Below are 26,449 nucleotides of genomic sequence, written 5' to 3'. Positions count from 1 at the left end.
GTTCTTTGCACTTTATTTTTGGTGTGTTTGCAAGATTTATTTTAAGATCATTAGCAGAACATAAAACGGATAATTAAGTCCTAGATGCTGATTGGACAGCAGCATTCCAGCAGTGATAAATGCAAAATACCAGTTTATCATCTACTGTGTAGAATCATTTGCAGCACATCTAACTTTGGTTTAGTTAAACGAATCTAAAATGTCTGCCATAAAGATGGCACTTAAACAGCTTGAAATAGCAATGAAAATTTACCGTCACCAAATCTGGTCTCTTGCTCAAACAAAGCTATTGTAGAAATGAATAAACTAATTAAGAATGCATAAATAAATAAATGATATATAGATTAGATTATATATAAAAGAATATGTATAGACACCTGCGGTAAAAAAAATGTTTCAAAATTATTTTCAGTTTTTCTCCATTTTCCATTTATAGATATGTGTTTAGGTCAAATGATCATTTTTGTTTCATTCTGTGAACTACTAACAATATTTCTACCAAATTTCAAATAAAAATATTGTTTCTATTTGCATTTATTTGCAGAAAACTGGACAAAATAATACAAAATAACAGAAAAGATTTTTTCAGACCTCAAATACTCAAAAGAAAACAAGTTCATATTCACTTTTAAGCACTAAAACCGTGTCTAGACCGGACGCGACCGGCGCGAGGCGACACGACACATGGCTAGTTCTAATGGGATTGTCAAGCCGCGCCGCCTCCAGTGTGGACAAAATGAACAATTATAACGGTTTCTAATGCGTTTCTAATGTCTTTTGTCGCGTTGCGCCGGTTGTGTCCGGTGTAATATTTGCATTATACATATATAGAAGCCATAGCTCTACAATGCATAGTTTTCATGTTGCATTTTTGGTGTCACAATATTTCATCACATCCCAAATGCATATGAAACATTTTCACACTGGAAGGGTATTGGCCATTATGAATTAAAGCGACAACCCTGATCATACCTATACGTGTCTAAACCATGCACTAGCCACCAGACAAAACCCTGACAACTTCTAACAACTTCAAGAATCAGTTTATAAGAATTTAAGAATACAAACTATCACCAACCAAGGCCTAATCCTGAAATTCTGCTAGGCATGACCAATGAAACCCACTCTTTAATTGGACCTTCAAGCATACAGGGGTAGCGGATCATAAAAAATGTTCATTAAAGTAAAGTACAGTGGTTGAGCTTTTCTGCAGCTGAACTCCTCGTGCTGAATGTAGAGCTAGATTTCTGTGAGAGGAGGTTTATAAATAGCAGGCCGCTGATGTACCAGCCAGTGTGACAGAAATGTTGTCTGTGCGAGCACTGTTCGTGTCACAAACGTAATTACCTCTGTCCCATGGCCGGATGATAGAATTAAGCATTTTGAGAGTGCTGCTCTCAAGAGGTCTACAAAACACGTTTGGGATCTAAATGTATGTCTCGGGATACTGGCTTACCTTAATCAAACTCACATACATGCTGAAAAAGGGGATGGAACATTAAATGCAGTCCTGTTTTGAGAAGCCAATCAGAGGAGTGGGTGTGGTTTTTAATTTGTTCGTTTGCAATAAACACAATAACTAGACAACGCTATACTTTCCTTTAGCTTAAAATTGCAAATCAGCCGAGGGCATTGCCAATATGGCCATGATTTGTTTTGTACATTTCCATGTATAAAAACACTGTGAGCTTCTAATAATAATACCAAACAAATACAATAGTAATTATTATTATAACAGTTAATAATAATAATAATAACGGTTACTGTTATTGATATAGACATGTGCTCGGTTAACCACGGTTACCACCAAATCCTGCTGAAACCGAGCTGGCTGCGATAATGCAAGGTATGGTTTATTTTATTGATGCGTAGCTTGTCCGTGAAGCACGGCTCTGGGATCAGTAGGAAATGCTGCTCGATCTAAAAGCAGTGCGAGTTTGAGTCGTTTATAACGTGCAACACCCGTCAACACCCGTCAAACATGATCATTATAAATCTACTTTATTATCATGAAAATACCTGAGGAGGCTTGAGGATCGGTGATAAAAACATGTCCTTAGGCATTTCCTAGAACTACGTGTGTTTTGGTCTTCTTCTGCAGTGCGTATTTGTAGTTTCCACACGAGAGCGCCCTCTGGCTTTCGGATGCAGCAGCATTTTACCGTACTTCACTCACAAGTTGTGCATAAATCACGTGATATATATTTTCGGTTAACCGGGCATATGTCTATATTGATATAATAATAATAATAAACAAGAATAATCATTTTTCAAATTAGTCTGACATCATTTGACTTCAACCCACGTAACACTATGTAAATAAGCAGCAATGTTGTGTTTCAAAAAGAGCTTTAAAGTCATTCTGCCATCTCTCCTCTATTAAAACGAGTGCAGAAACAGAATGAGGGATAACTTAGATTCTGTTACTACAAATAATTGTACAGGTTAGAAGAAGATATTTCAAAGGTCATGTTTTCTCCTGTCACATTCAAAAGCACTTCATCTCCGTTTATAAGTGCAAGGTTTAGCAAAGATCTATCCGTAGGCTGCATTCCTACATAGCTTCATAATCTGTGCCTGTCAATCAAAGTCAACAGGGAGAGACGGTAAATACACATACAGTGTGTCAGTTACAACTGCTGAAGAAAACACAACACACAGACTGTAAAGCTGTTCTCCTCCCCCATCCATCAGCACAGAGCAGGTATTAAAAACCTGTAATCCTGGCCTGTTATGATATTTATATTTATCGCTGTGGGAGATGTATGGCTTTGATAATTGTCTACGGCAGACTTTTAAAAGTCATCTCATAATTACGAATCACCTTTATTGGGTTAGCGTGTGTACGTGGGCGAGCCAGGGGTCGGCGGCTTCGGAGAGTGACGGTTATGGGTGGGGGTCTGTCACTTTTTGAGTGCAGGGTGATGGATGGTCACTTACATCGGTAACCAGCGCACAGCATTAAACCACGCCTTCATACCAGCACAGGACTCAGAAATCCTCCCGGCCAGATAGCTTTCATCTCACTCTGATGTAATAAAGATCGTATCGATCCATCAGAAACTCATTATGACCTCGATCGGTGTAGGCAGGTATGTTTTTGAATGTGTGTGTATGTGCGATTATGAGTGTTTGGCCTCTTGTAGGTTCCTTAGTGTATGTGTGTTTACTGGACTCTTGGCTAAACTTATATGATATAAAAATATAAAAATGACCCATAAGAAACTGTTTGTAAAAAAGCTCTTCATTTAGATTATTACTGTATGTTTGGGAAGCTACTTTTAAATGTAGCTAAGCCACAGACTAATAAACAATAAACAAGCTACAAGTTAAAAAAAAAAGTGACACAAGTTCGAACAAAAATTGTGCCTTTTTAAAATGAGATACTATTAGAGTAAACCATTTAGTTAAAATGTCAGAACAGTGTGCATCTTGAACTAAAAACAACGAGGATCTCAATTATGGTGACTGCATCACACCTAAATACAATTAATACTAAAAAACATTTATTATAGAAATTAGTGAAAAAACCCTAATTAATATAAAAAGAAAAACAGAAAGAAATACAGATATTTACGTAAATTACTATTTTTCTACTAAATGTAAGACAACATAAAACAATGCACAGAGGCTTTGTATTACAACATAAGGCCATTACATTTTTTGAACTAAACTATATTAGCTGTCAACAAGCGAATATGATAAATATGTGATGTTTTGAGTATAGCCTCAGTCACAAAAACTGCATTTTTTTTTTTTTAGAAAAGCTACACAGTGTTGAAAACAGTTTAGCTGAGGTGACACTATTAACATGTTATTACATTAGATCACCCCCAAAATGAAAACTTCTTTCATCATTAACTCACCCTCTTGTCTTTTCAAACCTGTATGACTTTCTTTTTTCAGCAGAACACAAAAGAAGACATTTTAAAGAACGCTGGTAACCAAAAATCGTCGGTCCCCGTTGACTTGCATCGGTTCTGTGTCCATACAATAGAAGTGAATGGAGACCGACACTTTTTGGTTACCAACATTCTTCAAAATATCTTCTGTTGTGTTTTGCTGGAGATAGAAAGCCGTACAGGTCTGAAATGACATAACGAATAATGACAGAACTTTCATTTTTGGGTGAACCATCCCTTTAATATACATAAGACTGGTTGAACTATAGTGTGATGCATGAACCCCCATAAATTCAACAAAGACGTGTGAACAAAAGTTACGCAACAGAAGAAGTGGCTTTATCACAGTTTATCAGAATGCGTCTATATTCATCCACACACACCTGGGGGAAAGCGCTAACCAACGCAGAGAAACAAACAGATGGCGTTCTGCGGCTCAAATTAATCTATCAATTCCAATCAGCCAAATATGGCAGCTTTCAACTTGAATCAACAACAAACTCCCTCTCAATCGTGTACAGAGATTAGCATGTGGGCACGCACAAAGACAGGGGCAGAGGGAGAGAGAGAGACGGAGAACAGTGTCACATCAGGGTTCTCAACAGGCCGGGGATTGGCACGGAGTTGTGTGTTTTCAAAGTCACAATTACACAAGAGACACGTCAGACAATGAGCAGACGCAGCCAGCAGTCTCATCACAGCCAAACTTCAGACGCCTTACACACAACCAGGATCGCACAATTAATCGAAATACAATCGAAACCCCAATATGGCCTAGCGTGATTTCAAAAGACTGATTCCATTATTACATAAATACAGCACCCAACACTATTATTGGCACTAGGGCTGTCACGATTATTAAATAATCGTCTCATCGCGATGGTTTCAGATCATCGCAATTATAGCACATCTCTGTAGAAGACACTAGGGGGAGCTGTAGTGCATCTGCATATTGCATATTTTAGTGTATACGTTGTAACTAAAGTATGGTAATACTTGTAAAATGTACCATCACAACACAATCACTTCAAAAAAACTAAAGCATATACCATATAAATAACCTGCAGTACAATTTAATATTATTTCAGTGTGAAAACCAGTCTACCAAAATCTCATTAACATAGAAGTAAACTTTTATTGTAGTCTTGCAAGTGAGAAAAAACAGACTAGAAGCTTTTCTATGACTGATAGTATTTTAATGGTGGCTTCAATTCACACCTGATCAATTTACTTCATTTACAAGTATTTGGTGGTTGTATTATTGACTGGTAAAAGCCTAAACCTTAAATATATGACGACCCAATTTTTTCCTTTGTATTTCCAAGAAAAAGAACGTAGTCTTTATATTCAGAACAATATGGTCATTTCAAAGCTGAATAAAAAATTTATGAGAATTAAAAGTCAAAGCTCTAAAACAGACAATTAATCGTCATAATCACAATGATTTATTAGACAATTAATCGTCAGCCAAATTTCATAATCGTGACAGCACTAATTGGCACCCTTGGTAAATATGAGCAAAGAAGGCTGTAAAAATAAATCTGCATTGTCTCTCGTTTTGATCTTTTATTTTAAAAAATCTAGAAAATTCCAACATTTCATTCAAGCAAAGCAATTTAAAGTGGGGGGGGGGAATATCACATTGTGAAAAAAAAATCTCTAATACCCCCTGGCCACAGTTATTGGCACCCCTAGAAATTCTTATGAGTAAAATATCCCCCAATTATATTCCCATTAGTATTTAAATCTTCTGAGCAAACCAAGGTGACTAGAAACATGGGCTGCATCCAAAATCGCCTACTTCCATACTATATAGTAGACGAAAATGAGTATGAGTCATGAGTATGCAAAAAACAGTAGGCGAGAAATACCAGGATAGTCTACTACTTCTGCCGAGATTCGTTAGTGTGGATCGGATGGACACTTCTCTATCCCATGATGCCACGGGAGCTGAGCACTGGTCAAATTTCAAAAGTAAATCAAATAAATATATCGGAAAACATTAAGGCGGACGTCCGTTTTTAATGTAAGTGCCAATAAATGAATTTCTCAAATTATGTTTTTATCAACGCTCACGTGTAGGTTGTAGTTAATTCGTCATAGGTCAAAAAGCACACGGGTCACATGACCATAAAACATGTCTTTCAATGGCAGCTGTCAGGGTGAAAACCTTGTCCGAAGTTGTTTTTGGTACATTTTAGACACACTATGTTGTCGAGGTGAATTCAAGTGGGACTAAAATATGCCTTGGAGGCAGTGTTCGAATTGTGTCAAGGCTCTTGGGGGCCCCCCAACCAGCCCTAAAAAAAAAAACTACGAAGCTGCCAGTACAAGCATCAATCACATGATAGTTAAACGCATAAACGTCCTTAAAATGTTGAGATCCATTAAAAGAGATCCACATGACGGAGAGATTGAAATATTTATTTCCTTTTTTTTTTGCAGTGACTATGGTATCGATCTTGCTGTTGATTTTTTCATTTTGCATTGTATATTTTTTATTAAAAAAAAAACAAAATTCTTAAGATTTTGCCTATAGGTTTAGGTCTTTTTTACTGAGATTTCGCTCATTGTAAAATCTCTTAAACTTATTGATAGCAACAAGAATAACAAGTTTTTCAAATTTTATGATAATTTTTTTACTAATTTTCTACATACACTGAAATGTAGACCTTCGTTTATGACCTCCAATGTACATGCTGTGAGAACAGTTAGCCATTTAGGTTTGTACGTTAGCATGGACTCACTAACCAACCTAGTTTTAGCCAGAGATACGATACTGAAGCATAAACATTAACGATCTGCAGATGAAAACTAGAAAGTATGACAACCAGAAAATAAACATTTTTGTCTTCACTGGGATTGGAGTTGAATCGGGTTATTGCGACCACATTTTGCTCTTTTTGTGTGGGTTTAGGAAACAGAATAAAATGAATTCCATTCCTCGTGCTCCCAGGACACCTGGAATTAGTGTTATAAGCGTTCCTGTGGCTCAGTGGTCAGAGCATGGCGCCTGCAACACCAAGGTCATGGGTTCGATCCCAGCACATAGTCAAAAACAAAATGTATAGTACGATGCAATGTAATGTGTGCCATTGGCTCATCTGCGTTTGAGGGGCGTGTCTTACCGATAGGTCAATTGTGCATTGTTAGTTCACTGTGCTGTGTGTTAACAAATGGAACCTTATTGTTATTATTGGGCTGGCCATACATCTGAAGACACACGCAAAGTGTTTTAAGCCAGATTTGGGGGCCAATACATATCGCAGGTCCGTTTTTTTCAATCTTATGTTTGTGGTATTGCGACTCTATAATTGTACTACAATCTACAGTTGTGTTGTCTCACAGTTTGGCCGAATCATCCGTTGTGTGCATTCTGAGAAATGTAACGTATGAAAATGTCTGTGGTCTCCCATGGATTTAAAATCAGCCATACCAAATGTATGTCTCCATGCACCTGTGAGTCCGCTGGCAATTCTGCATGGGAAGCGAAACACATGGTTCATGTGAACACTTGTATGCAATTATTAGTAGAAGACACAAATCATCACACACTCTCTCAGCACAAGCTCGGCTCTGGAAAGAGATGCCTGTTAGAGAGAAACTAAAATATGTAAAAGGCTGATATTTGTTAAAGAAGAGGTTCTGGGAAGGATCCCAGATCCTGAGTAAGTGATTTATGGAGGGAAGGGAGGCCACTGAATGAGAGCCAAGGACAGAGAGAGATTTCTGTTTTAGACAGTAAGCATTTATATGTCTCTCAATCAACACACCTGCGCGCGCGCGTGTGTGTGTGTGTGTGTGTGTGTGTGTGTGTAAACTCCTGACTCAGTCTCTGATCAATCTGAGGGTGCTGGAGGTGAAGAGACACAAACGCACACGCCGTTTAAAAGAGCTTGTTCAGCACACATGCCTTTGCAATCCTGTATCATCTCCTTTAAACTTCTACACAACAGAACCCCCTCAGAAACCGAAACAGCACTAACGTCTTTATGTCTCTTTGAAAACACAAACACAAACCGCATCATATACAGTAGTATAGACAACATGTGAAATGAACTCCTCCAACTACAACACAAATAATGACACACATGTGCACACAGCCTGCAACAAGCCCATTTATTTCCACTAAATATTATAGTCTGTTTCTGTTTGCGCTCTTGGCATCACAGCAAAAACCTCAGCGCTTTTCTTCAGTCTGGATCTGTGGGGAAAAAAGCTAAAGCTAGGAAACGCATCTGTGAGCTCCCGCCCGGCTCTTGTCAGCGATTTTTACTTCGCTCTGAGATGAATGATGGAGTACAACAAGTTCTTTTATTGTTAAATGATTCACGACAGACCTCTAAAACGCTGGCTATGATATGAATCTTCACGTAAGTATTGAACAACAGACCAAACACATTGGAGACAGAAATGATTCGACTAATTGTATTCACACTTTTGTCAATGAACAAAAACAGAAATGTTTGGGTTTTCCCAAAAGCAACGCAAACAGATGCAACCCATATTTGCTCACATGACGTATTAAATCGATGTTGAACGCGGGAGGCCTGGAGTGATGTGTTGTTTGAGCGTATCAACAGTTTCTGCGGATGTAGCTCATTAGCAAACAGACAACGCACATTCGGAAAGCAGGAACGTGGGGTTGTAATGTGCAGCGTGCGCTTCTCCAACATCTGCTTTTAATTTCTACTGTCTCCTATCATGGTAACACCGTGTGTTACAAATGTATCATCGACCGAGAAACAAAAGGCTGCAGTCCAATAAGATGCAACTGTAGATGCAAAATCGATGCCTTTGGTTCACAGAGGTAGGAGTCAGGTGGTGACCTTCCACATCTCAGCGAGGGTCCGGATGAGTGGGGTTTCTAAGTAGTTTAGCCATAAGCGTTTCAGACAGAGATGGATGATGAGACGAAATCACAGGCGCAAATATTCTGTTTAGTCTCGCTTCGAGCAGGTATTGGATATTACTCTGAAACACACGGCTGGGTAATAAAAATGCCTGGTCCTGAGCCGAGAAGACAATTCACACCTCTTCATTTCATAAGATGAGAGAAGAAATTCTGACTTCTTAATGATTTCTCTGTTAAAGGTGCATTTCGCCTAAAAAAAAATAAAAAATAAAATATCATGACAAAAATAATATATTATATTAATTTGATATAATATAGAAAATAATTTACTTTATATTTGTCTTCTAAAGGCACACTAAAGACCTTTTTGCAAGTTGTATACAACCAACAGAACATCAACTGCATGAAAATGTCAAACGAATATTATAAAGACCTAAAGACTTAAAGTGATAGTTCACCCCAAAATAAAAATTCTGTCATCATTTACTCACTAAAACTTGTATGAATTTCTTTCATCCGCAGGACGCAAAAGAAGATATTTCGAAAAATGTTGTTAACTGGACCCCACTCACGTTCACTAGGTTTTGTGTCTATAATGACAGAATTTTCATTTTTGTGGGAACTATCACTTTAAAAGAGATAGTTCACCCAAAAATGAAAATTCTGTCATCGTTTGCCCACAAGTTGTTCTGAAACTGTATAAAATGAATTGTTCTGTTGAACACAAAAGAAGATATTCTAAAGAATGTGGGAAACTAAACAGTTCTGGGGCACCACTAACTACCATAGTAGTTTTTTCCCTATTATGGAAGTCAATAGTGGCCCAGACAAACATTCCTCTAAATATCTCCTTTTGTGTTCGGCGGGACAACTCGCACATATTCAAATTTGCTGCTCCATGACACGTCACGCCTTGTTGTCAGTCACGTCTGATGCCATTGCCATGTCTCGTAACCAAAAAAAGCAAGCGAGCTGAACAGATGTGAAGTGGCTGTAAAGTTTTACAGGTCAGCTCGGCACTGAAAGCCCATGATTTAATTCATAACGAACAGTAAGCGTTTCAAATGATTTACAAAACAATTTGACTTTCACCACAAGTGTTTCAGACAGCATATATCTCAGAACCTCAAAAGACATTGTGTCTTGGTTTGGTTTGCCTGGCATACTAAAATACTAAGAAAGAGAATACAATATCCAATATTTCATTTTTCCATTCAAAGTCTTCCCTGGTTTTGGCAACGGAGGGGTTTTCCATGACTTGAGAAGGAAAGTTTCTAGTGTTGTTCTGGAGTGAAGGCGCTGTGGTATCGGGGTGCGCAGGGAGATGCGGTCTATGTATTTAGGCCAAAGAAGGAGAAAAAGTTTCCCAGAGTGCTTTGCTCTTACTGCACATTCTCTCTGTGCTGCTCATCTACTCAAGAGTCCGCTAATAGAAAGCAAAGCTCGTACACGCGGCTCAAGAGCCGAGGCTTTAAAAAGAAAGAAATCTCATGCTTCTTCTCTCCACTCTTTCATCTGCACTTCACTGCAATTAAGGAGGAAGAAGGAGAAAGAACGAAGTGGGCACTCAGAGGAAGTGGATTCGACTACCCTCATACACTCAGACCAAGACGATGAGAGAGAGAGAGAGAGAGAGAGAGAGTATGTGATGAAGTGAGCGAGAAAAGAGAGCTGCCATCTAAATACCCACCTGTCGAAAAAATGAACTACTGTATGTATGTTTATGGGTTTGTATATGTGAAACGAACCATGACGGATTTGGAACGCTGTCCATTGGCAGCAGCTCCACAAGAAAAAAAACACCTTACAAAATGGCACAAGAGACTTGATTCGATTTGATTCCAGTACAGTTTGTCTATGAAAACACTGCCAATGTTTGAAACATACAATTGCAGGTTACTTTCCATACTTTGCTTGAAGTCAAACGACATCAAACTGACATTTCCTGTGAAATCATACCTGATTTCAATTATAAATCATTATTACAATCCTACCTTTGTGAATTGGGGTAAGGTGAGGACTTACCTTTTCAACGCTTATTTTGTATACATTTTATTTTTTATTAATATTATTATTTTTATTTGTCTTTTTTCCAGTGTCGAAAGACAGACACAAACAACCTTACAGGGATAAACAAACACTATCCATGACCACAAAAATATTGACTACAAAACATTGCATTCATATTTCCCATACTGAATAAAATATAGTACTTTACTTAATTATAATAGTATTTTTTATAGGTAACACTTGCCATCCTAGAGTCTTTTTTCACTGAGCTCAAGGGGAAGAATTGTGGGATTGCATTCTCAACAGTGTTATAGTTTTGTTTTCAGTTCTATAGTAGTTTTTTTAATATTGTGAATTATTGTAATTTTTTTAGATCATTTTTGTATGTTCTTTTGTCATTTTATTATTCATTTAAATTGTTTATATGATATTTTTGGTTCCAAAATGAGATTTTATTGTGCATTCCAATTAATATCAATCAAACTGCAGTTGGTTTGTTTTGATTTAAGCCATAATATCTCACAGCTAATAAAATGCAGCTAACTAACACAATAAAACACAGTGAAAACATGATAATATAAAAATTGATTTTTTGGGGGAATTCTTTGAACCAAGAAAATAATATAAAAAATGTAATTCATTTTGGAACCAAACTCTTCATATATATATATACTGTATATATNACTGCAGTTGGTTTGTTTTGATTTAAGCCATAATATCTCACAGCTAATAAAATGCAGCTAACTAACACAATAAAACACAGTGAAAACATGATAATATAAAAATTGATTTTTTGGGGGAATTCTTTGAACCAAGAAAATAATATAAAAAATGTAATTCATTTTGGAACCAAACTCTTCATATATATATATACTGTATATATGAACATAAAAAATAAAATTTAGTTTTTATTTTAAACTAGTTTTCAATGAAAGAAAATTGTGCCTGAACTTAAACTTTATTGCTGAGGTACCTTTTCTCATTTTCATTTAGTTTAAATTATAAAACATTTAAGCTTATCATTTTAGTGTCTCAACCTAAACTTATTTAAGTTTATTGCAGAGGCAACATTTCTAATGTCCATTTAGTTTTATATTATATTAAGTTATTTTACTTCGTTTTCATAATAATAATAGTAACCTTGAGAATACATAAGATATCTCTGTTGCTTTTTGGACCAGCCCTGGTGCCTAAAACACGCATGATGTCAATATTTTAGGACATACTTTAGAGCCAATACATTTATTTCTCCCATGGACAAGCATAAGGATGCACACAGCGGACACTAAACAAACAGAAAAACATCAAGACTGCATCAACGCGTTTAAGATCCACTGAAACGTACGGGGTTCAAGTTGAGTTATTGCGGGATGTGGCGTATCAGAACTACAGCAAGGAAAATGGGATAATATTGGCTACCGTCCTATATGTTGTAGAATGTTGGCGTTGAAAAAGCACAGGGAATCAAAATTCGTGAAGAGAAAATGTTCTCCTTATTGCGTTGGACTGTTTCCCGCATCTGGTGGCTGGATGCAGATTATTGCCTTGAGCTGCTCGGCCAGAGAGAGTTATGGGAGCTCTCGCAGCCGGAGGTGTAACACAATTTTGATGGGAATTGGATTCCGAGGCTAGGAATCACGTGTGGGTGAAACCAGGCCTGCCAAGAAAGGCTGAGGCAAAGAAACGTGAAGGAATACGAGGAGTGATGGGGAGAGAGAGAAAGCAGGCGGCAGAACAGAAATCCAGTAGCGAGAAGGTTTTAGGGAGATTAAAAGCCCGGAGCGAGGGCTCTTAAGACCATCCTGCTAATTAAATATGTCAAAGCTCATAAAGACGCATGGGGCCTTTTCCCAGAGCCAAGCTTTACCAAACCCACCTAGTCAGCAAAGCCTTCCCATCTTGTCAATAAACATTAGTCTGGGCATCAGTAAAACATCCACAAAATGGATTGGTTTATTAAACGTATTACCAACCCCTTTTTTACTATGCTCTCACTACAGGAAAACGCACAGAACATGCCAAAAATGAGCCGATACTCAATGTCTGGATTTTATTGTAGGGGGAAACCACAGACGCGTGTACATACGATGAAGAACCTGCAGGGCGGAAAAGAATAACCCCACAAGAACAAAGGAAACTGTAAAGATTGTTGGTTGCATTATCTGACAAACAATGAAAAACACATATGGCATATAAAAAAGGCTTCTTCCAAGCTTTCAAGACAACATAATGCTTTATGGGCAGAAGTTGGAGATACAGTACCAAGCTGGATTGTGCCACATGCAACTTTGAATCTGAACACAGGATATGGGACCTTAAGAGGTCAGAGGTCACATGTGGTCTCTGTGGGAGACCCATCTGAAAGTGATGCTCTGCTTCAAATACACTAAAGGAAAGTCCTGCATCATTCTGGAGGAGGACAGAGACAGATGAGAGGGGAAGACTTCAGACCAGACATCATTTCACTGTATCAGCTCTTAACCCACAGGTGAACGCCAGACTACAGAGGGCGAGCGGGATGGTTTGGAGAGAAGAAAAGAAGGGTGAAGGGAGAAGACAGGGACGGCATCTGGTGGAAACATGTTCTATCGACTTGTGGGCCACACATGTAAAGTGCATTTATCACGTGGCTATATGGGCATTTGTATAGCATTTGTAAGCATTCTAACCTGACATGCTGTTAAAATGTATATTGATTTGGTGATCCGGATGAAAGTGAACAAAATTGTTCCTCTGTTGTTATAGTTGTGGTGTGGACTCTTTATCGTCTATAGGGTGAACATGTCTTATGTACTTTAATTAAAAAAAAATTAATAATGCAATTATTAAATTATTTTTTATAATATGAATAACTTAATAACTTTTATTATTTTATTTTGTTTTGTTTAGTTTATTTCATCTTTATTGTTTTGTCTGAGGGGGGAACAGGTATTAAGTATTTTATTTTGTTTTAACTGATTTTATTTTAGTTCACTGTATTTTGTTTATTATTTATACCTTTATGCACTTTATTTTATTTTATGTTCATCTTTATAGTTTTGTCTATGGGGTGACCAGGTCTTAAGTACTTTAATTTGTTTTATCTGATTTTATTTTACTGTATTTTGTTAATTATTTTATTTTTATTGTTTTGTCTATGGGGTGAGCAGGTCTTAAGTATTTTAATTTGTTTTATCTGAATTTATTTTATTTTACTGTATTTTGTTTATTATTCATATTTTTATTTTTATTGTTTTGTCTACGGGGTAAACAGGTCTTAAGCATTTTAATTTGTTTTAATTGATTTTATTGTATGTGTATTTATTTTTTATATATTTATTGTAATTTCTTATTTATTAGAATGTTATGCACTTTATTTTATTTTATGTTCATCGTTATAGTTTATACCTGTTTACCCCATAGACAAAACAATAAAAAATATGAATAATAAACAAAATACAGTAACATTTTAATTTGTTTTATCTGAATTTATTTTATTTTACTGTATTTTGTTTATTATTCATATTTTTATTTTTATTGTTTTGTCTACGGGGTAAACAGGTCTTAAGCATTTTAATTTGTTTTAATTGATTTAATGTATGTGTATTTATTATTTATATTTTTATATATTTATTGTAATTTCTTATTCATTTAATTTAATCTTTAATGTTATGTCTAGGGGTGAACAGGTCTTAGGTATTTTTTAGACTGGCTTTACTTTATTTTCTTTGATTGTTTTTTTTCTTTATTTTTTTTCATCTTTACTGTTAGCTTCTATAGGCTGAACAGGTTTTAAGTATCTTAAATTGTTTTAAATGGTTTTGTTTTATTTAATTTTTAATTAATTTATTATATTTAAGGTTTTTTTATGTCCAGCTAAAATATGAATTGCAAAAAACTGGAAATAATACATTCTGGTCATGCCACACATATCTAGCCAAAAAATAATAGTGTAGAAAGGCAGCTCATTAGATTCTGTGCCATGGCGGGGCCCTCCACTGACGCAACGAACCGTGGACCTTTTGATTAAACAAAAACACTCAAAACTGTTTTTAAGAAAAGGCCAAAAACTGCTCGCAGGGTACCAGGCCACCGTACTACCTGAAATCCATTACAGATACTAGACTGAACCAGAGGCCATAGGCTAAATCACATGTTTCACTGCTTTACATTAAGTTGTACTATTTCAATGATGCCCTCTGGACATAGACTGCTATAGATTTGCTTTAAAGGACAGGATGTGTTTATGATGTTTTACCAGCATCCAAACGTAGCTTCAGGCGGTACACATGGAACAGGAAAAGAATCAAGATGTTTTGTTTGAAACCCTTTGGTGTCCCTCCCTTGCACATTTTTTTCTCTCCCCTTAGAGCCACACGGCCCGGCATGCACTCTATAGAGGTCTACCTTCGGCCCTCAGGGGCCAATCCATCAAACACAACCCACGACGGAACAAGTCCATCAGCAGGTCACTGCAGTCAGACTGGACACAGCTGTGGGCACAACGTGTGCGTCTGCTCTCATCTAAAGCAAGCAAGAGTGTGTTCATTACCTGCCTTTTGTCTTGACAAAGCATTCATGTTGCTTTTATCTACCAGAGAGAGAGAGAGATGGAAAGTCTCCATGATTAAGTAAGTCTCCCTCACTCAGGTTTCATTTTAATGACTGTTAATTGCCGGTGCTAATTAGAGTTGGGAATAGAGAGCCATTCCATTTGTTTCAAAAACACTGAACCTGAATGATTTTCATGATGTTACATTTCTGTAATGGTTCTTAAACATCTGCATTCCTCTGCTGATACAATAAAACAGTGACCGACTGCAAAGTCATTATTCAGCAAAATGTGTTTTCATTTTGATCTCTAGCCTATCAATTTAAAACAAATTTTGTAGTTTGTAGTACACGCATCATATTAATAAACAAATCAAACATTTATGCCACAGTTAGTAGCTGTTCACCTGTTTTGCTAAACATATCGATCATATTTCCAACTGTCAACAATAACAGACATTGAGTGTAACCAATATAGTTTGATTCACAAACAAATGACTTTTGCAGGCCAGTCTGTTTTAATTCAATTGTTATAAAGACATTTAAAAATTGAGTTTACCATTAATCTCAGTTAAAATTAAAGGGGTCATGGCATACATTTTTGCCTTATTATATTATGTTCCCTGGGGTGTTGTTATAAAATCACTGCAAAAAATCATAAAAAAATGATCATCGGTTTCTCTTTCTCCGACTGAAAAGGTCGGGTTTGTGTGTGACCCCTTTAAGACTTCAGTGTAACCGCCCACTTTTTTAGAACAAGCAGTGACGTTACCAGCTGCTGATAGAGAAACTTGCCCCGATTCACCTACTTTGCCCTAAAACTATGTACTATTTACTAAAGCATATACTTTTTAGTAAGCTTTAAAACAGTATGCACACACTGAGACACAAGCTGCGTCCTAAACGTCATACCTAAATCGTGACAGTACGTACTGAATTTGAATAAGTATCTACCTTTCGACCGTTGGTAGTATGAATACATTTTGGACATTGTTTTGGACATTGTCATGTGACCCGTATAAGTTTTGATCTATGACGTATTAGCAAGTAACTGTACGAAGGCGTAGGTAAAAACATAATTTAGTCACGAGAAATTCATTTATCGGCATTTACGTTTGAAAAAAGACATCCGCTTCAAAGTTTTCCACTATTGTTATTTGATTTACTTCCTGTGGCATCATGGGATAGAGTAGTGTCCATCCAATGCAAACTACTCACAAATCTTGGCGGAAGCAGTACACCATGCAGATACCTACTGTTTTTTTTGCATACTTAGAGTTTTGCCTACTATATAGTATGGAAGTAGGCGATTTCAGATGCAGGGATACTAACGCAAAACGGAAGCGAACACTGTTGCCTTGACAACACTGTTATCACATTAACAGTCACAAGTATTAAACTACAGCTCTTCTTTCTATGCAAGCATGTATTCATACATTTTTCGTTTGTAACTACTTGCATTTATTAATTCGGTAAAACATCACTCATTTTATGAATGCAGAGTAGCGTCACTAAACTCCGCCCACTTGTGATGAGTTGTGGGTAATAGAAGCCGTTTGAGTGTTCACTGGAACAAGCAAACCATCCGGTTACTTTGAGAATACTCATTTCAACATACTATAATCTGGGACATACTCGTTTTAATTTTCAATACTACTTGGGGTGGACAGTGTACGAATTGGGATTGCACTGTGCTGCACTCCAACAAAAAGACTGAAACTCAGTGTTTTAAAATGTTACTAAATTACAGTATTTATTAAATTAAAAAACAATAATACTGGAACCCAAACCAGAATCATGAAATTCATTACAATACCTATTCCTACTCACATTAGTCTGTTGATCCCATGCTGCAATAAAGTACATGTGTATGCATATCTGCACATACGTGTGGGCAGCATTCTTTCTGTGGAAAGGCACAGACTTTTCCACACACTTGTAAACAAAGTAAAACCACACAACCACAGAACGTGCTATTCATTTCAAGCATTACCACAGGGAAGAGTCTTGTTGCTAATAACTCTTGCTCTCATGTTCTAACCACAAGTCCAGTTTAAAGCCAAGACAGATATCTGGACAGCAGTTCAACCATCAGTCTTGGAAGGCCGTTCGGCCAGTGTAGAGCTGCACACATCATAACACAGCCAACTACGTGCTAACATAAAACACCTCATTTCCAGAACACGTGTTATTCTGAAAATAAATCATAAACTCAACGCCCCTATAAAAACTATCCAAAGAAAGAGAAAAAGACATTCTGGTAGAGCTTGTAGGGTTTACATTATTTGACTACTTTCTATTCCAACCCTGCTACCTCAGAAGTGAATTGTGTACAAGTCTAAATAAAAATACAGGGGCAGGAAATTGCCAGAGATTTACAGTAAATATAAAGATATGGGCTACAGGGGTTCGGGCCCTGAGACAAATATGATATGATGTTAAATTGAGGCAAGCAATAGCAGGCGAGGCGCTGGTAATCCACAGAAAAAGGATTTGAGGGGAGAGAGGCACACGCGGGCGCGCTAGCTCCACACTAGCGCCCAGTAATAGGTTTTCATTAAATTGCAATCTCTTTTAAATAATCCTATTCATTTTTCATAAGATCGATTTTTCCCAGAAGACGAGAGATAGAGGGCCGAACGCTGCTCTCAACGGGCCACGATCCGTCATGTGATGACACAACGCGCTTGCTATTAAAAGCCGGCTTTTAAAAGTAATCGCGTAAATACACAAACTAACAGACATGGGGCTAAACGCAATGTAAAGATTTCATATTGTTCATCTCATCAGAGATCAGAGACACATTGGGTTCTCTGTGCAACGTATATTGAAAAACGAATTATGATTGTGATTTGGACGTACAGTACGAGAACAACAAAAGCAAATTGTCACAATTGAGTCTGAATAGAGAACGGAGTAATTATCATCATTGTCTTTTTCGAATGTGTGAAAGCTTATTGACGCAACAGCAAAAATAACTTGATGATGCTGACTGGCACCAGTGCTTCCTGCTGCGAGAGGACGTATGTACGGTTGTGTGAAACAATGCGTTATTGTGCGGAACAATTAGCTTAGCCTTTGTACTGAACACAAAGATGCGCACAGAGCTTTAGCCAATCAGCTTACAGAATCCAACATTATGTCCCATATTACTTAAAGTGATAGTTCACCCCAAAATAAAAAATTCTGTCATCATGTACTCACCCTCTTGTCATTTCAAACCTGTATGACTTTCTTGGCAAGACACAAAAGAATATATTTTGAAGAATGTTGTTAACTGGCCCCCATTCACTTGCATTGGTTTTGTGTCCATACAATGGAAGTCAATTGGGGCCAGTGCTGTTCGGTTGCCAGCTTCCTTCTAAATAGCTTCTTTTGTGTTCTGCAAAAAAAATAAAGGTTTAAAATGACAAGAGGGTGAGTAAATGATGACAGAATTTTTATTAAGTTCTTACCCTGAGTCAGATGAAAAGGCCTTTGAATTATGACGGAAAGTTTTCTCTCTCAGAATGTCTCACAGCTTTATTGCCATGGATGAAACTAGTATTACAAAAAATAAATAAATAAGAATAAAAAATATGAAATAATCAGAAATAAAACAAGAAATGTCTGATTTCAAAACTGACCACCACATCACAACACTGTTCTGATGTATTCTAGTGGATTTTTGGATGGTTAAATAAATACTGAAGTATTCCTCTGCAAATACCACTAATAAAGGGTGAAACTAAAGCATAAAGTGTTCAAACACTCATATTGATTTCTATCCAAAGTATAGCAAAACGACTAAAACGATCTACATTTCTTTCTCATCCACACATCAAAAACCTTATGTGCGCTGCACAACGTCGATCCCTCACATACGATTCATTCCTGTTTTTCTTAAATCGAATTACAAATCTAATTCCGATTCCAGGGAGAGGAGAAAAACAATACAAAATAGGTCAATGAACAACACTTCTCGGTAAGAACGCGCACTCATCGAGCGAATGTATTCCTGCCCCGCTGGTGAGAACAAAAGCTCAGGAGAATAACACACTTTGGCCTTGGACCTCCACGCGAAGATGAAAAACAAGCATTTAGGACAGTTTCTGATCAAAAGAAGCCAGGAATAAAAGAGTGCGAGTGCGAGCATTCATCTTGAAGAGCAAACGTAGCGGCGCGTGGAGGGGCTGGTATTAGCTTTATGTGAGAAATGCAATTACGCTAGTAGGCCTAGTTATTTTTCGCAGTTCACTCGATGCAGAAGCGATTCAGAGCCAGTTGTTTATTTCTCTGCGTTTTCGTCTAGTAAATGATCAAATATATTTGCAATTAAGCAGTTGGGTTCGGTATAGGCAATGGCTTTGCCGTTTGATGCAACTTTAATTCACAAGCTCTCAATGCGATTCGATATTGATTGTTTTGAAAATATTTTAGTTGTCAGTACAGTATTCATACTGTCAACACGACAGTTTTCATTACACAATCATCTGTTTGCAACAGTTCAAAACAGGGTTAAATTGTGTTAAATTGACACAAATGATTATATCGTAAATAATTCAGCACTTGATTAAACGTTTGCCTTAAGAGCCACGATGGTTACAAACCCTCTCTCTGCCTCACTACACTTGTATCACACTCAAAGAGTGTAATTCATTGGCCAAAAATAAAAATATGAACCTGAATGTCAGTGTCGTTTATTTGTTTAAAGCAGTGGTTCTCAAACTTTTTCATTGTAAGGCACCCTTTGTGTAGAGTGCATCGCTTTGCGGCCCCCCAAATAAAGACTTTTTTCTTAAATTTAAATCTTAAATTTAACATTTTTATTTAAACAAAAACATATTCAGTTATACAATGCTGAAACATCAATTCCTTTGTCTGGTGGTCTTATTTTTCTGATGTTTGATTGCATAAAATCTATGATCAATTTCTATATTTCATAAAATGCCACAAAATCTGTGGCCCCCTGGATCCATCTCGGGCCCCCCCCCCAGGGGCCACGGCCCCCAGTTTGAGAACTACTGGTTTAAAGCATTAGATATCGTGATATTACTAGAAAAATGACGTTGGCCACGATAACCGTACAGTGAAATATCGGAAACCGTGACAGCCAAAGTTTAAAACATCTCCAGGTTCACTTTATTTTTAGAAATAATGTTTTCGTAATGACGGTGGAGTGACCAGGCCATAGAAATATATACATAGATGCCTCATTGGAAGCTATTTCTATGTGGGCTGTGCACGTTTACACAGTGTCAGAGCTGCTGGCTTCAGCAGCAACTGTGTCGCCCGTCTCTCGCCACGAGGTCGTTTGAAGGCATTCCTAGATTTGGTTGTCCTAGAAACATTTGTTAATAAACCCTGCAGTAACAGACGCGAGATGGCTGACGTGAGCTCATCATTTGCATAAAGTTGAGCAAATCTCAACTTTGTCGAGTCGCTAGACATGCCCACTTCCTGTCGCCAATGGTCACTGTCGCTCGCGTCGCCGGATCTCGCTAGGCTACCTCTGAAAAGCATACTCGCTATCTACTCGCTTTGTTGCTGGTGTTCTGAACAGGGCTTTCCAAGGACCCGGGCTTGAATCTGAATCTGACTAAAAAAAAGAAAGACAAAGATGCAGCACTGCTATTAGCGAATCGGGGGAAATGCAACACTCAAAATGGCTGCTCTATCGAAGAAATTCAAAGAAACTGCAACAAACGTAACCTATTTGTTAGCAGTAAGAATAACTTCACATGCCTGTTGCTGTTCAGCTGTCCTCACCACAAGATTAAGTTTCTTATGCACGCACAACAGAAGTTGTAGCTTGGTATTCTATAATCGATATTAGAACGTTCATATAACGATTGCGATTAATCAGAGAATAGATGCTTATTACCCAGTCCTGTTAAGCAATGAGTCACTGCAAATGCCCCCAACTAGTTAATTACGCTTTTGAAACTAAAGTTAATGAAGTGCTTTATCATAAACATATACACTCCACCAATCACAGCACACCACACTTCATGAAGCCTTATATTCATAACTGACTGTTCAGGATGAGTTTTTAGATAGATGAGGTGATGTGGAAGTGATCTTCTCCAGCAGCAGATGAGATGTGCGTCGATTCCAGGTGCAAGTTGAGATGGGTTCATTGAAAAACCATCCCTCTGCATCCCTTATGTTGCTTTATTATCTCATATAGAACCTAACTAAAATGCTCGCCATTTGAAATGAAAAAGTATTTTTGCGTGTGCTTTTTAGAAAAGTAGAAACACACACACTTACACCATCACGGTAATGAAAACCAATCGATTGCTGGCATAGTCGACTGCCGCCACAGAAACATTACTTCACGAGAACCAAGTATGGCAAACTAATGAAGTGTAATTGAAATTCTGCTGCATGCGACGTTTTAAGGGAGTGAAATATTCCTCGCTCGTTGCGTTACGGAAAAAAGTCGAACTAATAGGGTCATCCTTAGCTAATGTGTGGAAATGTGCTGCACCGTTCAATTCTCATGGTGAGCATTCAATTTTAAGAGCCGTCGCGCCCGTCTAGAAAATGACGTGCAAATGCGGCCATCTCATTTCTGTTTCAGTGATCCGTCCATTCCTCAGAGGCAGTCATCCAGAGGACCCTCTTTCTCTCTCTTCTCGCATGCACCTCCAGCACCTCTATAATCTCCTCTCTCCTTCTCATTACTCCTCTTTCCCGTCTCCATCCTGAGGGAGGAGAGGTGGGAGAAGTCTGTCATCGCTCTACTTTGCTGCTCGTGTTAAAAAAGACACTGCGTCCGACTTCTTTAAACTGCACCGTGGAGTGCCTCCGGGACCCCCGTCTAGAGGTTTCCTGAAGGTTTGGGTTACATAAAACAAGTAGTGCCACCTTTTTAGTCCATTTTTACTGACAGGAACAGCAAAGGCAGGACCAAAAATGAAGCCAGTTTTTTGGATCATTTAGATTTAGTAAGCATATACCCCCATTCCCTACCTCAAAGTCTCCAGACATTTTAATTTTAACATTTTTGTTCATTCTTATACATGTAATAGAATGATCCTAGGGGAAATAATCACGATTCATTGACTTGATGATTAATAATCATGATTAGATTTGGATTGAGTTTAGATTTAGTTTTATAAGACAATCCCATTCGTACCTCAAATTCTCCAGACAATTTACAATACCGGTCAAAAGTGTTTGAACACTTACTCACTTATGTGTTCATATTTGACAATAATAATAAACTCATCAAAATTATGAAATAAAACAAAGGGATCTATGGGAATTACGTTACATATAAAAAATAAATTAAAACGTGTTATATTTTATCATCTTCAGTATCACCTTTAGAATTTGCAGAAATGTTTCCTTGTCATTTTATCAAGTAACTTCTTGAGGTCTCACCCTGAGATGTATTTTAAACGATATTAAAGGAGTTCCCATCTATTCTGAGCTCTTATTGGCTGTACTTTCTTCATTATTCAGTCAAAGTCATCCATTTAAAAACATTTCTTATTAAATAAAATGTTAGTTTTGTCATGAAAAAAACATGTTTGTTTGCAAAATTATATTTTTGTCTACTAAACTAATCTCAGACATTTAAGCATGCACTTTCAGATCAAAAGTTGTTTTTAAATCACAAGAAACATTTCAGTCAAGTATCCAAAAACCTTTGACCGGTACTTTACAGCGCCACCGTATTTTGACAGTGTTTATCGTTCCATACACACCAAAAATAAATAATTTTTGTGCTTGCTAATAACACATTATTGTCAACATTATGCTTAATTAAAATAATCCGATTAAAATCCGATTAATCGTGCAGATTGACAATATCATGGAAATAACAAATAACTGCTAAACAACGATTTCAACACTGGTCTTGCATCCTGAAGAAAGTTTAGGCCTCTTCAAAGGACAATGTAAATTGAAATGATTCATCTACAATCTCATGAACATTTTCAAAAACTAGGGCTGTCAAACGATTAATCACGATTAATCGCTTCCAGAATAAAAGTTTGGGTTTACATAATGTATGTCTGTGTACTGTGCATATGAATAAAAACACAGCATTTATTTAAGAAAAAGCAAAATATTAACATTAATAACCATTTACATATAATTTAAATTATTGGCAAATATAAATAAATACAGGTAAACATTTTCTTAATATATACATGTTTGTGTGCATGTATGTGTTTATAAATACAATAATTAATATGCACAGTACACAGACAGAGGTTATGTAAACACAGACTTTTATTCTGGATGCGATTAATCGCGATTAATCGTTTGACAGCCCTATCAAAAACACTGCTGTACTTCCAGCCCGCCAACGGCTCCGGGTAACAAAGGGACACTAAAGCAATCCGCCCGATACACAAAACAAAGCCATTATCACAGCTCTGAACCTAAATCCACCCTACAGGTTTATATAGCTATACAGGCCTCCGAGGGCATCCCAAGAGAACGCCGGGGGGGCACAACTCCACATTTTTTCCCCTTTAATGTGCCCACGTCCAGTTGAAAGTGAGTGACCACCAAAAATGTCAATTAAAAAACTATTCAAACTTTCTATTATTCATGAACTAAAGGGGGCTCTCTTTATTGGTTATGTATTATTAATATCCTAGTGCTCATATCAAAGACGATCCAATTTCATATCCAGCACTTGGAACCAAATTACAGTGAGGTTTATTCAGGGTTGAATTGGACCGTGGGGCTCGCTCAGACTGGCCATTGTGCCGCCCACCATAGCTACAGTCGCCACGGCCACCGGAGAGCGGCCCCCGCCCGACCTGTATAATATTGAGCTCTCCAATACTTTCACAAGAGTATTTTCAAACGCCATTATGTGACACAGATTCGGTTCGTAACTGCAGCCGTTGTATCAGAGATAGGGGGTCGCTGATTAGATTTTCAAGGTAATGTTGGAACGCGTAACATGGATTAATTGCGTTACGGTGGGGAGCGGCATTGATTTGTCCCCCAGCATGCACTTACACCCGTCAGTCTACATTTCATGTCGGAAAGATCAGAGCGGAAGCGGACGCCTTCCCATTCTCATTATGACATATTTATGAATTTGTGTTTATGGCACTGGTACGATATGTTTGGAATACTGTAAGATCTAAAAACCTCAAATTTACCATTCAAATGAACTGCTCTGCTTCCTAAAAAGAAACAAAAGCTTTGTTTTCCGTTTCCTGTGTGCGGACCAAAATTGATGAAAATAGCAGTTTTCATTTTCAGTGCCATTGTTTATTTATGATGTTGATGCAAGCCTCTCATGGGGCAAACCTTACAAAAAAGGTTCCTGTTGGTTTGGGAGCGCTGATTCTTTGGCCCAGTTTCATTTTGACTGAAGTCTCTTTCAATTTAAATAGTGTTTAATATTTAAAAAGTCATGTTAAAAAACAACCCCTTCATTTCAAAATTGAGCATTTTATACGGATTAGACGGTACAGATATGACTAGAAATGATCAAGAGAATATAAGCAGTATTATGACTAGAAAGTCACAAGTTGGATTTTGAATTTGCATTGCTCCCATGAGTGCCACAGCTCAGCGTGCTGAAGCATGCGTGTTACCGCTAAACACACAGAACACAACAGACAAACCAGTTTTTCGTGTGCTTTGCTTTCTTTTCCAGCACTTAATGTGAGTGATGTGGGAAAACATGTACCGGCTGTCTTACCCAGATCCATGCTCTTAGAGGACTTCACATGATTCTGCTCCATACGACCCTTCTGACCTCCGTCGCTTACAGACACGTCAGCTGAACCAAGACCTGAATGCACACTGGATACACACAACATACATGCATTTTTCTATTCTCTTAAAAAGAGAACCGTTTGGTTAAAAGCATCCTTCCAAATATCTTTCTCGGTATTCATCAGAACAAAGACATTTATACACATGTGGAACAACTCGTGGGGAGTAATTCATGACAGAATTTTCATTTTAAGGTGGAGTAACTTGAACAACTTTGGAACAACTTGAGGGTGAGTAAATGAAGATTGAATTTGCACTTTTGAGTGAACGGTTCCTTTAACAGAACTGAATCACTGAATATGCAGTTTATTAATCTAACTTCTAATGACCTATATGCCTGTTTCTTGCTGGTCACGCCAAGTCAAGTGAGTCTGTTTTTGCGAGCTAGTCCAGCATGAGAGATCACTTAGACAGTCTTAAACCGGCTCTAAACTCTTTTTAATTTAAGTCCCGCACTTCATTGACTAAGTATGTGGGTCAAAAGAATGTCAACACAGCTGAGCTCATGATGTTGAGATCTTGACATATTCATGATGCTTAAACTGTCATAAACAGTTCAACAAACGGTCAGTGTGACGCTTATGTCTCACTCGCTCATAGTTTCTGTCAACATCTGAGTGACACTTGATTCATTTCTGGGCAGTAAGAATTTTGGCTTCCATGAGAACAATGATGTCAGACCATCTCACATTTCTGCAGCACCAGCCTGGTTCGGTTCTAAAAACACTTTTTGCACACATCATGTTTTTCTTTCACTTTTGTGATTTTATAAATACATTTGTGCAGAATAATTGATTATACAAAAGCAATATTCCACAGGAATTTGCCTCCTGTTGTCACCGTGTGATCCGTAACCATTCAACACCGACCCAACATGCTGACTATTGGCAGGAATGATGGACTAGTCAACTGGTCAACCCCTACAATGAATAAAAGACGTGTTTGTCAATTTCGATGGTCTAAGAAAAATCCATGTTACCTCTGCTGGAGCTTCAGGCTGTCCTGTCTGTGCGGATTAGCAGCCAACCCTTCATCATCCCCCTCTTCCACGTGACCGTATCCTCCATTTGAAACTGTGAGAGAACGGGCAAACGGCAGAGAAAGAAAAGCAATCATTAGAGCTCTGTGGAAATATTATGCAGGCTCATTTAAGAGAGGTCTGCTGGGGTCAGAGGAGAGAGGTGACAGTCTGGAGAGAACATTGAGACGGACAGACAGAGACTGAGACCATTATCAGCTCCAACACACCGCAATCTCCCCTCACCTTTAATGATCTTTCACTCCTATGATAATGGGACTGGGGTCTTGGATTGACTTGATTTTCTTTCCTTCTACAAGCTTAGTTAAGCTTGTAAGTGTGTGAGACAGAGAGAGAGAGAGAGAGAGAGAGAGAGAGAGAGAGAGAGAGAGA

General features: G+C 37.7%; 1 protein-coding gene across 1 annotated transcript in view; it reads right to left on the bottom strand.

Annotated features, from left to right (window-relative positions):
• LOC130555540 (partitioning defective 3 homolog B-like) overlaps positions 1 to 26,449 on the bottom strand; it is a gene marked incomplete at its 5' end in the record, with an annotated part of 193,496 nt that overhangs the window by 114,864 nt on the left and 52,183 nt on the right. The window contains 2 exon segments of the mRNA XM_057335833.1: positions 24,962 to 25,065; positions 26,018 to 26,111. Coding sequence (XP_057191816.1) covers positions 24,962 to 25,065; positions 26,018 to 26,111 — 198 coding nt within the window.

This window comes from Triplophysa rosa, linkage group LG6 (genome assembly GCF_024868665.1).
Source record: "Triplophysa rosa linkage group LG6, Trosa_1v2, whole genome shotgun sequence".
NCBI lineage: Eukaryota > Metazoa > Chordata > Actinopteri > Cypriniformes > Nemacheilidae > Triplophysa > Triplophysa rosa.
The sequence above is the reverse complement of the archived record's forward strand: the minus strand, read 5'-3'. Positions and strand labels throughout refer to the sequence as shown.